We start from the raw sequence: 12,764 nt of genomic DNA, 5'->3' as shown, positions 1-12,764 counted from the left end.
GCCAGTTTGTTTTTGTAGGGAAAGCGCATGATTATCTGTATAATGCCTGCACACAGATATCGGGACGCTCGTTAGTATTGTTGGAGCTGCGTGTTTTGCATTTTGCAGTGAAGGGGATGTGACCGGTGCTGCACACCAGCAGCACATAGGTGCTGTTATCCAGCTGACGTTCCGTCAGATTTGTTGGGCAGTTCAGCGAAATCACATGAAGTTGAAATGCATCCTCCGAAGACGCGCATTTAATTCGGACCTGTGTCAGTGGCCAAGGATGGCCATACTAGGTACAGGCTGTGTGGAGATAGCATTTAAAAGACGGCGAGTAACGAGCAAGTGCGAGCAGCGGCAGTTGCGCATGCAGCGTGCAGTTGCTACATGCACATTAATACAACAGCGTCAGTGTCCTGGAAGAGGTGGAGGCTTAGATTCAACGAGTTCTGTGAGTGATGGTCTTTTGCTCGACACCGGAGTGGAGCAATATTGTAGCTATATTCGTTGAAGTTCATAGGAAAACTTGAAATGTTGGAGTCACCTCTGCAGATTAATTTCAGTACAAACATACATGTCAATTGCCTGAACGCAACCTGCGGGTTTAAACCACGAGCCGACGTAAGCCGCTTGCTCGCTCTGTGAAGCGCACTTCGTGGTTGCATGGTACCATTGAAAGTTCTTCGGACCCTCCGTACCGCCTGTCCTTCTTTGCGTTCTGGTTGCCAGCCATAGTAAACATACTCGGGTGAAGCATTTGCTTATCTGGCGAATAAGTTCTGTTTTTTAGTTGGTCAGTTGCCCTCTATACTCGGTGTGCTTACGAGTTATGTCGCCGCGCGGGATAAGTTCACGATTTCTGTTCGGCCATAGGGCATGTGGGTGTGTACTAAAGCTACATTAAGGAAATGATCTGACAACTTCGTGCTGTCCCACCGACTCACTGGAACTATTCGAAACGGCTCAGTTCACCGACACGACGGTCCTTGGGCTGCTCTCGGGCAGGAAAACACCACCTACAGCGCCCTTTCAAGGCGAGCGTGGACCTTTTCCACGGCATTGTAGCTGTCTCACCAATATAGAGGATACGTACGTACAGAAAATCAGCATGCGCCAGGTTCAAAACCCAGAAACATTGCCAGCGCGTATCGTGCAGCTCTGCGTGCAAACAACGGTAGCGGAGTCGCTTTCGTGCACTTTAGCTCAGCGGCCGTGGTAGCTTCAGCAGTATTTGAAAAATAATAGTTGTGTGTGCAAGTCGTATACCTTGTGCGATAAAGCCTAGACATACACTGGATGTTGTGTAAAACAGCACAGGTGCTGGGTGCTCCTTGAGCTTCGTTCTTCTCCTAACCATAGGCGAGAATGGAATATCTACACTAAGCATTCATCAACAGAGTTAAATTAATGCGTAACGTGCTCATGTACAACTCAGAGGACGCACATGATTGCATATCTCATGTTGCATGCAGACGCTGCCGAAGAGCGCTGGCAAGAAAGCCCTGATCAGGGACTCGCAAGCACTCTGCGTTCTGCCAATCATGAATTTTCTTCGCGTCACGAACGCGTGCTTATCAAGTGGAGTTGACACTCTGCTTTTTGTGGTTGTTGTGGACGCGTTGCTAGTGGCGCAAAGGCAGTTCGGCCGTCGGTCTAACGAGTCTGTCTTACCCGAGCCCTCGCGGCCGATGAAAGCGGGCCCCTTCTCTTGCCCCGCATTCTGTATTTTAGGCTTTTGTCCTCTTTACGTGTTAATTAGGCAGCTGTTGCCGCTGGAACCTTACAGGAGCGACTGAGCGGGGTTTTCTGACTTGGTTCCAACCCCACCGCCAGAACCCAAACCGAATTCAAACTGTGTGTCATCCCTAGTGTACTTTTCCTCTCCCAGGTCTGTCTTGCGAGCAGTGCCTACCTTCTTCCACATGGATGGAGGAGAGGCGTGATGCTTCTGTCGATATTGACGTCAAGAAGGCTCCCTAGCCCGTCAAGTAGGCATCTCTTACAGGCGGCTCCAGAGCATCTGTGCCAGCTCTCTAATTGTTGCCCCTGCTTCGCAGGAATTGTCTATGATCGTCTACCACCTCTGGTTCAATCTCGGCGTGCTTCGGAACACACAAACGGCACCAAATTATTTCCCCCCGTGTCAGAAGCGTTTTTCCCAGCGTTCCACACCTGGACACACAGTGCATTGGGGTGGCAACGCTGCAACTCCTCCGCATCACAACGCAGCCTTATTGGGATAATGGCAAAGCCCGTCGCACGTTGGAGGCGCTCTGGGCCTCGGGACAGCATAGGCATCCAAAGAGGCGCTGAGGCAAGTCCACCTCCTGGGTCTTCAACTCCTTCTGACAATCAGGAGCCAAACATTCCGAGGACCTTCTCCTCTTTTCGTACGCAGGGAATAGCCTCCACAACACAGGAACCAGGGACCTCCCCCAGTCGTGAGGATGGCCTTTTAGGGGCTGCCTCTGGCTTTGGCCCCGCTGGCTTCTCAACTCAGTCTCCGTCTGTAGGAGGGTCTGGCGGAGTACCAGCGCATAATCTTGGGGCGCCAGATGGATCACGAGGCAACTTCGGGCCTCCGGTCAGCCATGCGCCAACGGGAAGCGATCCGCAATCTGCAATATCTGTGCTGTTCGGAAACAGGGGCCTTGAAGCCTTCAACAAGCTAACACTCGACGATGAGTACATCCTTCACTTCTACGGAGTCCGGCAAACGGTATATTCTGCATAGAAATGCAACTGACAACAAACTGAGAAGCTCTGTTCCCATGATTCCAGCGTAGGGTGCATCCATTTGCACATTTGAGCCCTGTTCGTATTCAATTTACGGTGCTACGAGAAGCGTGCTAAGTCCGCCATTATTTACATGTTGGAGTGGTCGCCTGTTCGGCCCTTTCGGCACGCGAATGGAGGGGGAGTGCAAGCAGTATGGTTCTTGTACCTCAAAGTCTCATGCCTGCTCCATGTAAAAAGCTTGTGAGTACTTGCCGCCGGTTTTGCGTTTTGATTGCGTTCAGTTTATGAAGCCGGCGGTACAGGAACACTGCGAGAGGGCACCTGGGGGAGATAGTAACGGAGGGTTTCAGCACACGCTTGTGTGGAATGTCAGGAGCCGCGAATTCCGGGCCTCCGGCATTGGCCGCTCAAAAAAGGATGCGAAGAAAGAGGCTGTGAAAGTTCTCTTGGTGCAGTTGGGTCCGGTGACCCCGCATGTGAGTTGCTGTTGTGACTCAACATTTCAATGGTGCCGCGATAGGCTCACGAAGGTGCAGTGCAACACATAGCACTATTTGTGGGTGCGTATGTGCCATCTGCAGGAGTATGAACAAGTTACTCGAGTCATTTTCAGCACCCTCCGAGGAAAACTGAACGCGAAGCAGAGGGCTATTCCCATTTCCAGGATGAGTAAGCAGTTCGGCCGAATGTGATAGCATACAAACACGTACTGACATAAATCCGCGCATCTTTATGCCCACAGATTCACTGGCAAGCGCTAGAGAGTGCACAGACACAATCGGAGACAAGTGAGCAGCCTCATTATTGTTTCTTCGCTCTTCCCATGTGGAGCAGCCTGCGGTATTGTTCGAAGGCGTTTAGCATAATGTACGGCACGTAACATTTAACTAGGTTGAGTCTAATGGGCAGTCGACTTAGCCAAGGCAGTGCTGACCTTGCGTGCTTGCGCCACTATGGAAACCATGCAGAGCACAGTTTCGAGTGGAATTTCTTGCTGGATGGAGAGCCTACTATCGTGGAGTCACAAGGTAGTGGCTCCTTTCCAGCTGAGGCAGAGATTGCCGCGATGCAAGACATGTACATAAAAGTGCAGGAGGTGCGCATGTGCTCTCCAGGATGCTCAGCCATGCCTTTTTCCCCTCTACCCACCTTTTCATAGCTTATGGAAAAGGTGGCACTGCTCACATTTTTTCCGGCGAACAGTTGTATCGTTTCTGCAGCTGAAGGATAAAGGGTTGATGCGTCGGGCAGTCTTAAATGCTGAGGCGTCGAAAAATAGGAAGGTGCAGCCACAGGAGCACCGGAGCCAGATTACGAGACCGTCGCAGCTATCAAAGCACACGGCTGGTGAAATTAACATGTTGCACAATACCGTCACCTCCCAGAACCAAATAAAGGCCACAGAAACGATAACGGAGGCGCCAGAAGGTCATCGGTGTGCGCTTGAATGGAAATGGAAATCAAATGATGGGCGCATGCATTCTGTAAGCGAATATCTCGCTGTCTGCTGTACCCGTGCCAGTTGTGCTTTCATGTGTCAGTAGATACGGCTTTGCGCGTTTGTTTAACCTAGGATCCTGAGCGCTGCTGACATTTACTCTTTCGCACAATTTCAGTGGTAACTCAAGTTGTGCGTGCGGACATAGCCAAACCGAAGCTTTCCACTCTGACAGTCGAGGTAGAGTTATGATCTTTCTGGTTCATTTGCTACGGTGGCACTGCAGCATGTTATCGTCGCTGTCGGCTCTACCAAAGCTGGTGCACGAGCTCAGGCAGCCATGCAAATGATGCAAGCGGCGGGCTTCATAGAACACGTTGATGACAAGGACAGACAAGCAGCCCTTATGGTTGTGAACCAGGTGGAAAGCAAAAAGGTGAACGTTGCAAAGTTTGCACGGGTTAAATGCCCCCACATTCTTCATGAAGAATGCGTGCTTGCGCTTGTGTGTGCATGAGCTTTACCACCGTATTGATGTGGGGCGGCTTGTCTGCTGTCAACAGCTAATGTTGATTATTAGGTTGCCACCTTTTCACGTTGTAGCCACGCGTACTGCGTGTAGCCACTCGTACCGCGTGTTAAGGTAAAGTTGAACACTGCTCTCTTCTAAACGCGTAGCGCATCGGTCTGCAGGAGGCGGTGGCCGGTTTGTATTGAAAGTGTGTACGTTTTGTGTCACGCATGCTTGGTGCTCTGCAACAGGACCCGTCTGTGTATGTAGAGAGTGCTTGCCGGCTCATCGCCGAAACGAGGGGAGCTGTATGGCGTATATTCCTGCCAGTCGTTTGGCGCGCAGCCATGGCTGAAGGCAGTCGATCACTAGTAAACTCCCTAATTGACCAGTTAAAGGTGCAAGCAGCTCCACGCCCCGTGGTTGCAGAGCAAACTCAAAGTAAGTATCCATATGATATGTAAGTTTAAGCTTGCAACTGCCCATTGTACATCAGCACAGAATGAGACTGTAGTAGCATGTCGACACGTTTGAGAAGCTTGTTGTGCTTCAGGTGATGGCCAGAGTAGCTCTGGGCTCCAAGAGGTCGTTAAAGCGTCATATGACGCTCCGAAAGTGATGCCTCCGGATCTGTGGGAGCAGCTTCTTGACGAGTGCACGGTTTTGACAAACTGCGAGTTTGGACAGGTGAGTCGATGAGGGAACAGCCATGTTCGAAGATCTGTGTTCTCATGCGTTGCGTTTAGGGTTGACTCCCCGTATCTTCTTTTTCGTGGAACTGTCCCAGGCGTTTCAGTATGGATGAGTTATCTCTGTTGCTGTTTTCAGTCGGTGCTTCACGAGCTTGGTGGACTGTCACTGGATAGCAGCTGGTTCCCTTCGACTCTGGCGATGCGCTACTTTCACAACTATAGGTAAGCTGTATTGTGTGGATAAGCGCAGTGCCAAACCTTACATTATGCCGCGGGTTATGAGACCATTGCTGCCTGTGAGGTGCTTGTCCTACTAGCTGATTGAGAGGTTTGCTTTGGCTTCTAGGCTAATGCTTGCGCTGGAGTGGCAAGCACAAGTCGCAACGAACATCAGCGATCGCCGAGCTTTTGCCGACCTTGGGGAAGGCAAGCATGTTCTACTTACGCGGAAGTCTGTTACCTTCCCAGTGTTTTCGTTCTCCACATTCTTACGAGGCGAGTATACACACACGTGGTGACTTCACAGTACCTGCACAAGGCGGGTTACGAAGAGATCAGTATTGAAACACGCTTTTTTCGCAACACTAAATATAGTAATAGTTACTTCAAGGTTCTGCTTGACGGAGATCACACTATGTCCAGTAGTTGATTAGAAGCGTATATAGGTGGCCTTTGCTCGCCCTTAAGGTGTACGAGTGATGTGCTACATGCCTTTGGTAAAGCACGCCACGTTCGTTTTAGGAAATCAGAACCGTTAATTGGTAAATGCTTCTTGAAGCAGCATGTGCAGCAGCTTTGTGATGCGAACACTCGCATACGGCGAGTGGCCATTAAGGCGCAGAAGAAGCTGGGAGGTAGCATGAACGTAGCTCTCTGCTGGTTTAGCTCGAAGTTTCATTCAACGTAGTAAAGCCTGCGTTTGACAGCTTCGCTTTGTTGGTGCTTTCTTTTTAGAGGAAGAGCGCATGTTCCTCAGGAGCGTCCAGTTCCGGGAAGATGATATCGTTCTCCTCAGGCCGGCAGATCCGCATGCATTTACTGAGGAGGAATCTTGGGTAGGTGGACTACAGATAGCATCTGTACTGATTTTATCGGGCATTTCAGTAATATCTTTTTCTAGCCTACATAGTCCAGCTGGCTGTTGGTCTTCTCCCACTGTATGGAACACCGGCTTCGTAGGGCTGTTAAGTGGATGATTTGCACACTGCGTTACCTGTCTTTTTACTTGTATTTGTAATCTTTGGCTGTGAATCAGTGGCTTTGTATATCCGTAGCATGTGCTTCTACAGCGACACTTTGTGAGCGATTTTTTGTCCGTAATGTGTGCTTGTACAGCAACGATGCTTTGTGGGCGTCGTTACGAGTGTAAAAGGAGATTTCTCAGAATCCATGAACGTGAATGTTCGCGTTGCCACTGCCGAAGTCAAGAAGTACCCAGAAGTCTTCAGTAAGTGTTCAGGGTGACACTCCAGTAGGAAAGAATGAACTTGGAAGGCATTAGCAGATGTGCAGCTATACATCGCTAAGGCTCATGCTGTCATTCTTTGTGTATTTACTGTATGTGTCTGTGGCTGTGTTTATCCCTTTGTCTTTGTCCAGCGACCAATAAATTCAAGCTTTACTATCTCACTCCTGCTGTAACGCACGACAGGATGGTCCAGGCGCTCAGAGGCCTTACAATGTCGAAGCATCCAGCAGGGGTCAGTGGGCCAGTTGGCCTTTTCATCCATTTTTGTTCTTATTAGCGCATGTCCACTTGCGGCTTGCGTAATGAGCTGCATCTTACACTATCACTTGCATTCAAGGATTGAGCACACAAATCACTCTGCTGGTTTTGTATTTTGGGAAAACAGCTTTACCGCTCTTTTTGGCCCGTCATCTGCGTGTATGGCAATCACAGAAGTCGCCACCCCCTTACGTCTTCGCACCGGAGATCCGTTACCTTCTCCTGCACACTAGTGAACCTCAGGCCCAGCAGGTGTCTGGTCGTAAGCTTCAGTCCCAGCGCAGTTGGCGTCACAAACATGCGTTTTCTAACTGGCAAATCGTGAACAAGGTTTATATTGTGTGGCGATAGGTAATGGATCTCATGCGGCTAGCGCAGGATTTTGTCATGTTGTGTTACCCAGGGGGACCAGTGCCGCAGCTAAGCGACACAGACCCAGAGCAGTACAACCCGCTACACCAATTGGACGAACTGGCGGATGGTGACTCTTGCAAGAAGCAACGGGTGCAGCCATCTCTGCTGCAACAAGTTGTAAGCATTCTGACGGCTGTCGACGTGGCACAGCGTAACTTTTGAGAACAACAGTTTGTCGTACGTAGCAGCATGGGCACATGATATTCCTGTGGTTACATATGTTTATTCCCAAGATCGAGCAGTGTCAGCTGCCTGTACGTTGCGAATAGCAAAACCTCAAAAGTGTGCGAAGCGCCGATGCTGTCTTGTTGCTTTTCAGTCACTGCAGGCGCGGAGGCAAACCCCTTCCTCAAGCCGTAGTGCTCCGGATGAGGGCTACGAAATGTTCGGCGATGGTTTTCGACTCCCGACAGGCTTACCGCTTAACGAGGCTCAGCGCCAAGCAACGATAAGCGCCATGACAAATCGCCTAACCCTTGTGCAGGGTACGTTGCAATGTGCTCTTTGTTGCTGTCGTTTTGCCGAAGGTCTTTTTTAAGTTGGTTAGTGTCCAGTCCGCGGTGCGCCTCAGGTCCTCCTGGCACAGGAAAGACACACGTGGCTTGCGCAATTATTGATGCGTGGCAGCGCATCAACCCTACTAAAAAAATTCTCGCTGTCGCTGACTCAAACGTTGCCGGTTAGTAGCAAATGCCTTCCCTTGTGTATTGGCCCCCTTTTCACGCGGACACCCGGAATTTTAGCGCACCAGGGGTGAATTCAAGGACGCCAGCTAACAGAGGTCTCCAGTGGCTGTGGCAATTGCAGATTTGTGTTTTGGGAGCTACTCATGCAGTCTTCTTTAATTTCTGGCTTGAGTTTCATGCATACGTGCAGCGGACAATCTCATGGAGGGGCTCAGCAACCGAGGCATCCGTAGCGTTCGAGTAGGCAGCGGAAGCGAGTCGGATTTAAAGGAAGAATCAATTCAAGGTACCTGGCTGTTGTTTTGGCACTCCACCGATGCATTGCGAGTTCGTTGTTAGTTTCATTTCCTCTGAAAATGCACGGCAACTGTACGCATGATTGAGAGTTAAGCATCAAACGTGCAAGCGGCTCCAGTGATACCAAATGCTGTTCCATAGATCTTCCTCGATATCGCGATCTTCTACGAATGAGAGACAAGAATTCAGGAGAGGCACGAAGTTTGCGCATGCTTCTCGTCCGAGAAGCCGTTCGCAAGTATAATGTCATCATCGCAACCTGTGTTGGCAGTGGCCACGAGATGTTCGACGATGTCACGTTTGAGAGGGTCATTATTGACGAGTGCGCCCAGTCCATTGGTGCGTCTGTCACTGTCTCCCGCCAGCAGGGCACCACATCATTCATTGTCTTTAGAAGGAAAAGATCGCTTGGTTTTGCTTCTTGTGTGTCTATTCGATGTTTGCCTTTATAGAGCCGTCTAATCTAATCCCATTAGGCCACGGTTGCCGTTCAGTGGTCCTAATTGGCGACCATAAGCAACTTCCTCCCACCATCGTTTCACGGGAGGCTAGCGATGGCGGGTAGGCGGCGGCTAGGGAGAGCATGCGTGCACTATATTTGATTTGTGTACGTTCACCGAGTCATAGTAAAAGCAGGTGGGGTCGCTTCTTTGCATAGTGTTGCGTTGCGGGTGCTCTTGATTGTAGGCTGGGAGTTTCGCTTCTTGAGCGATTCGTCGGAAGTGGCATCGCACCAATTCACTTGCTAAACGAGCAACGTCGTATGCACCCAAGTATTGCTCATTTTCCAAACATGCAGTTCTACCAGGGGAAGATTTTCAGTCGAGGTGCGTTGCATGCCTATGAACTTCCGTGTGTACAAATTCGCCTGCTAAATTCGTGCAAAATGCAGCTCACATCGCACTCGAGGAACCTGAATGAGCGAATACGCGTTTGGGAAATAAGCGCGGTTATTGACAACTCGGGTACTGTAGTGGAGCGGCACAAAGTATGTTTCACAGTATAGAGGCAGCGAGTCTGTGTCATTCGCTCTTCGGTAAACTGCACTGTTTTGCTGAATGCAGTTTCTGTATTATGAGCTTTGCATTGCTTCCTTGGCTGTACGTGCGTTCTAGATGTGGACGACTGCAACCGTCCCCCAGTAGCAGGGTTTCTTTGGCCATCCTCACACAGTCGGGTGTGCCTTATTGATATTTCCGCTGGGCTTGCGAACATGGAGCAGTCTTTGGGGACGTCGAAGTACAGCCTTGTGTAAGTCAATTGTTTTTTACAATTGTTTACTGCCGCAAGAAGTACTCGTGCATGAAATGACTGCACGAAGTGGATGCCGTTGATGGAAATGAGTACAGCTAGCAAATGAACCTTCAGATAGATTGAGTAAGGGGGGCGTCAGCCTTTCATGACTCCTGGTAGATTATGCATTTGGTTCCGTGAGTAGACTATACCGGTGATTTTCTTCAGTGAAATCGACCCGATACTGGCAATATTGCGGTCAGTATTGCAGTGCGGTACAATCCGTCCGAGCGAAATCGGCATTTTAACCCCGTACGATGCGCAGAAAGCGCGGATCCGCTTCGCCTTAAACGACTCTTTTGTAAGAAGCCCTGCGTTCCCAACAGCTCGTAGTTGCAACTGGCCTTTTGTCTCTGCGTAAACTCGCCTGCTCTGCGCGTGTCGTCAGCTGCTTTCAATCTCTGTGGAAGCACCATAGCTGCACCAAATTGTCCAGCATCGCGTTTCTTGGTTGAGGCGCCCAGCAATTCTTTGGGGTTTTTGCCTCACACATGCAATTGAAATGTTCTGTGTGGCGAGTGATCCCAAGGAGCATAGCTGTTACTACGCATATTACGGATTCCCTTTGGCGGGTGGCTCCATGGAGCATTACTGTTGCTACACATTTTGCGGTGCCCGTGCGGCTTCAGGACAAGGCGTTATGCTATCAGATTGATGTCGACTCTGTGGACGGGTTCCAGGGCAAGGAGAAGGATCTGATCATCTTCAGCGCTGTTCGTTCCAACCCTAGAGGTGAAATAGGTTTTTTAAAGGATGCACGCCGGCTCAACGTGATGCTCACTCGTGCTAGACGAGGCCTTCTTGTTGTTGGAGACCAGTTGTCTCTTTGGTAAGCGAGTAAATGCTGCAGCAGCGCAAGGCATGTAGGTAATGCATTTTTTCTCAATTCTTTGTTCCTAGTGCTATTCTCCTTTGCTACCACTTGTTTTACCTGTAGGGCGGATACAGTGAACTGGAGGCCTTGGATTTCTTGGGTTGGAAGCCAGTAAGTCTGCAAGCGCTTCTGATCACAGTCTAGGCACATTAGTTTTGCGCTGCCGCTTTCATCATTTCACGTTTTATTGGTTTTTGGAGAACAGCATGCGTTATTATAGTTGCGTCTGATGTTATGATAACGAAACACCAGGAGGTCAATCGTTCCCATTTCTCGCTTGAACGACTACCTTGAGGTGCCCACGTACAACTATAACCCCATAGCGTCAGGAGCTGCTCGAGTCGGTGCAAGTGCAGTCGGTACCGGGAGCGTCACTGCGACGAGCACTGGAGGAGGGGCCATAAAGACAGCGTACATGCCGCAGGGTTTTCAAGCAGATTTCGGGAGTGGCGGGATGGGCGTGCGTGGAGAGGGAGGGCGCGAAACAGCACCCGAGCCGATGCACGTAAGCCAGCTGATTGTTTCGAACCTGTTTATTCGGGAGCGTTTCTTGCTCTGCACGGATATACACGTTTTGTTGTCCTTTTCTGTTATTCTAGTGCGGAAATGAAGTAGACTAGCAATGTGGTCATTACTGCTAGCAGTTGCTTTTGTATGGTGTGACCAGGAAGAGGAAGAAGTGCCCGAAGACTGGGAACAGCATCTCTGAGCCTGTGTTGCGTTCCTTGGGGTATCTCCATAGTCTCCCATACTTCTGTTTGGCTTCAAGGCAAATAAAGCGGCCAGCCCGGTGGTCTTCATTGGCTGCTTGTGACTAGGTAGCTGTGGCATCTCGGCAGCTTGACCCAGGATGTTAAATCGTTGTTTGTCAAGGCCTCACTTTTTGCCACAGTATATGAGTTGGCGTTTGTAGGTGATTTCGCTGTCTTGTGGCGCATTTATCACTGGCTAGCTGCCAGGGGCGCTCAATCGCCTGTTTTCCCTGAACCAAGACTGTCCAAGGGTCCAGCGTAGTTGTAGAACTTACTTTAGGATCTTCGGTAGGTCAATGTGAATGGTGTTCGTGTTGACAAAGGATTTCGATACCACCTGTGTCGAACCACCACGATCAGGCCGTGAAAGGGAACGTGCTCTACCGTTATAGAGGAAGTGAATATCTTTAACCAGCTGTCCAAGCCCTGCTACGTCTTCTTCATAGGATGTGACTGCTGCCAGCAGGTGCCATTACTGGGGCTACTGAAGGCATACACACAAGCTGAGTCACCGACTTCTCGCGTTGTGTAGAGGTTTAGTCATCCAATTCGTTCTTTTCCCTCATGCATGGCCATCTGTTAAATTAAGTAGCGGATTGCCTGGTTGACCCTGTGTAAAGGAGAATTGGCGCTTTTGTTTCCAAGTAAATTTATGTTGATTGTGCCCCAAATCTAGTGGTAATCTAGGTGCGCAATACGACGGACCCCTGCATCTTTGGATATCAGATGAAGCGAGGAACAACGCCAGGCAAATAGTGAATAGGGGGCTTAATCGCACTGCGGAGAAGTAGCATTTTAGTAATGGTAGCGCTTCGCTCCAGCAGGACTTCCAAGATGTTTTTTTTCCTGACTTGCAATCCCTCCCACACATCCCGAAATTGTGTGATTTCTCGCTGTGGTTGCCTGGTAGCGAGTCACCAGAGCGAATAACCATCTCAGGGGTTCGCTTTGTGGCAATCACTATAGATGCAGTTGTAACGACTGGCTCGCTCTGGTTGCCTGGTAGCGAGCCATCAGAGCGAATAGCCAGCGCAGCGGCTCGCTTCGTGGCAATCACTATACATGCAGTTGTAACGACTGGCGCGGCTCTGAACGTGTATCGGAGACGTAGTGTTGGCTTTGTGGGCAAGTGCGTGATGGTCGGCGCTTGCCGTCTGGATTGCTATTCCATGCAACCCAGAATTCGATAGCTTCTTCATACTAATGCGGGATGATGATTGATTCCAGCATGCATGCAAAGTAGCTAGCACAGAAGCCTGCTGTGGGCAAGGAGTGCTTTTTTGGTATGTATAACCGTCAACTCTTACAGAGCATAGCTCTACCCTGAGCAAAGGGAGTCGGATTCGCACGTACTTTT

The 12,764-nt window shown here is 50.0% G+C and overlaps 1 protein-coding gene across 1 annotated transcript; it reads left to right on the top strand.

Annotated features, from left to right (window-relative positions):
* Positions 1 to 2,227: 2,227 nt before the first annotated feature.
* On the top strand, positions 2,228 to 11,364 carry ETH_00010550 (ATP-dependent helicase, putative; the record flags this gene model as incomplete). Its single annotated transcript, XM_013376983.1, has 27 exons — positions 2,228 to 2,704; positions 3,006 to 3,200; positions 3,306 to 3,393; positions 3,693 to 3,820; positions 3,945 to 4,208; positions 4,449 to 4,598; positions 4,925 to 5,114; positions 5,227 to 5,360; positions 5,502 to 5,587; positions 5,712 to 5,860; positions 6,320 to 6,420; positions 6,701 to 6,812; positions 6,965 to 7,065; positions 7,266 to 7,353; positions 7,495 to 7,622; positions 7,825 to 7,990; positions 8,077 to 8,184; positions 8,382 to 8,477; positions 8,630 to 8,827; positions 8,941 to 9,049; positions 9,176 to 9,315; positions 9,604 to 9,739; positions 9,950 to 10,082; positions 10,411 to 10,610; positions 10,719 to 10,766; positions 10,908 to 11,160; positions 11,323 to 11,364. 27 exons carry the CDS (start codon positions 2,228 to 2,230, stop codon positions 11,362 to 11,364), a joined length of 4,020 nt encoding a protein of 1,339 aa, XP_013232437.1.
* Positions 11,365 to 12,764: the final 1,400 nt, after the last annotated feature.

This window comes from Eimeria tenella, genomic scaffold, assembly GCF_000499545.2.
Source record: "Eimeria tenella Houghton genomic scaffold, Eth_scaff43, whole genome shotgun sequence".
NCBI lineage: Eukaryota > Apicomplexa > Conoidasida > Eucoccidiorida > Eimeriidae > Eimeria > Eimeria tenella.
Note: the sequence above shows the minus strand (reverse complement) of the source record. Positions and strands in the feature narration are given on the sequence as shown.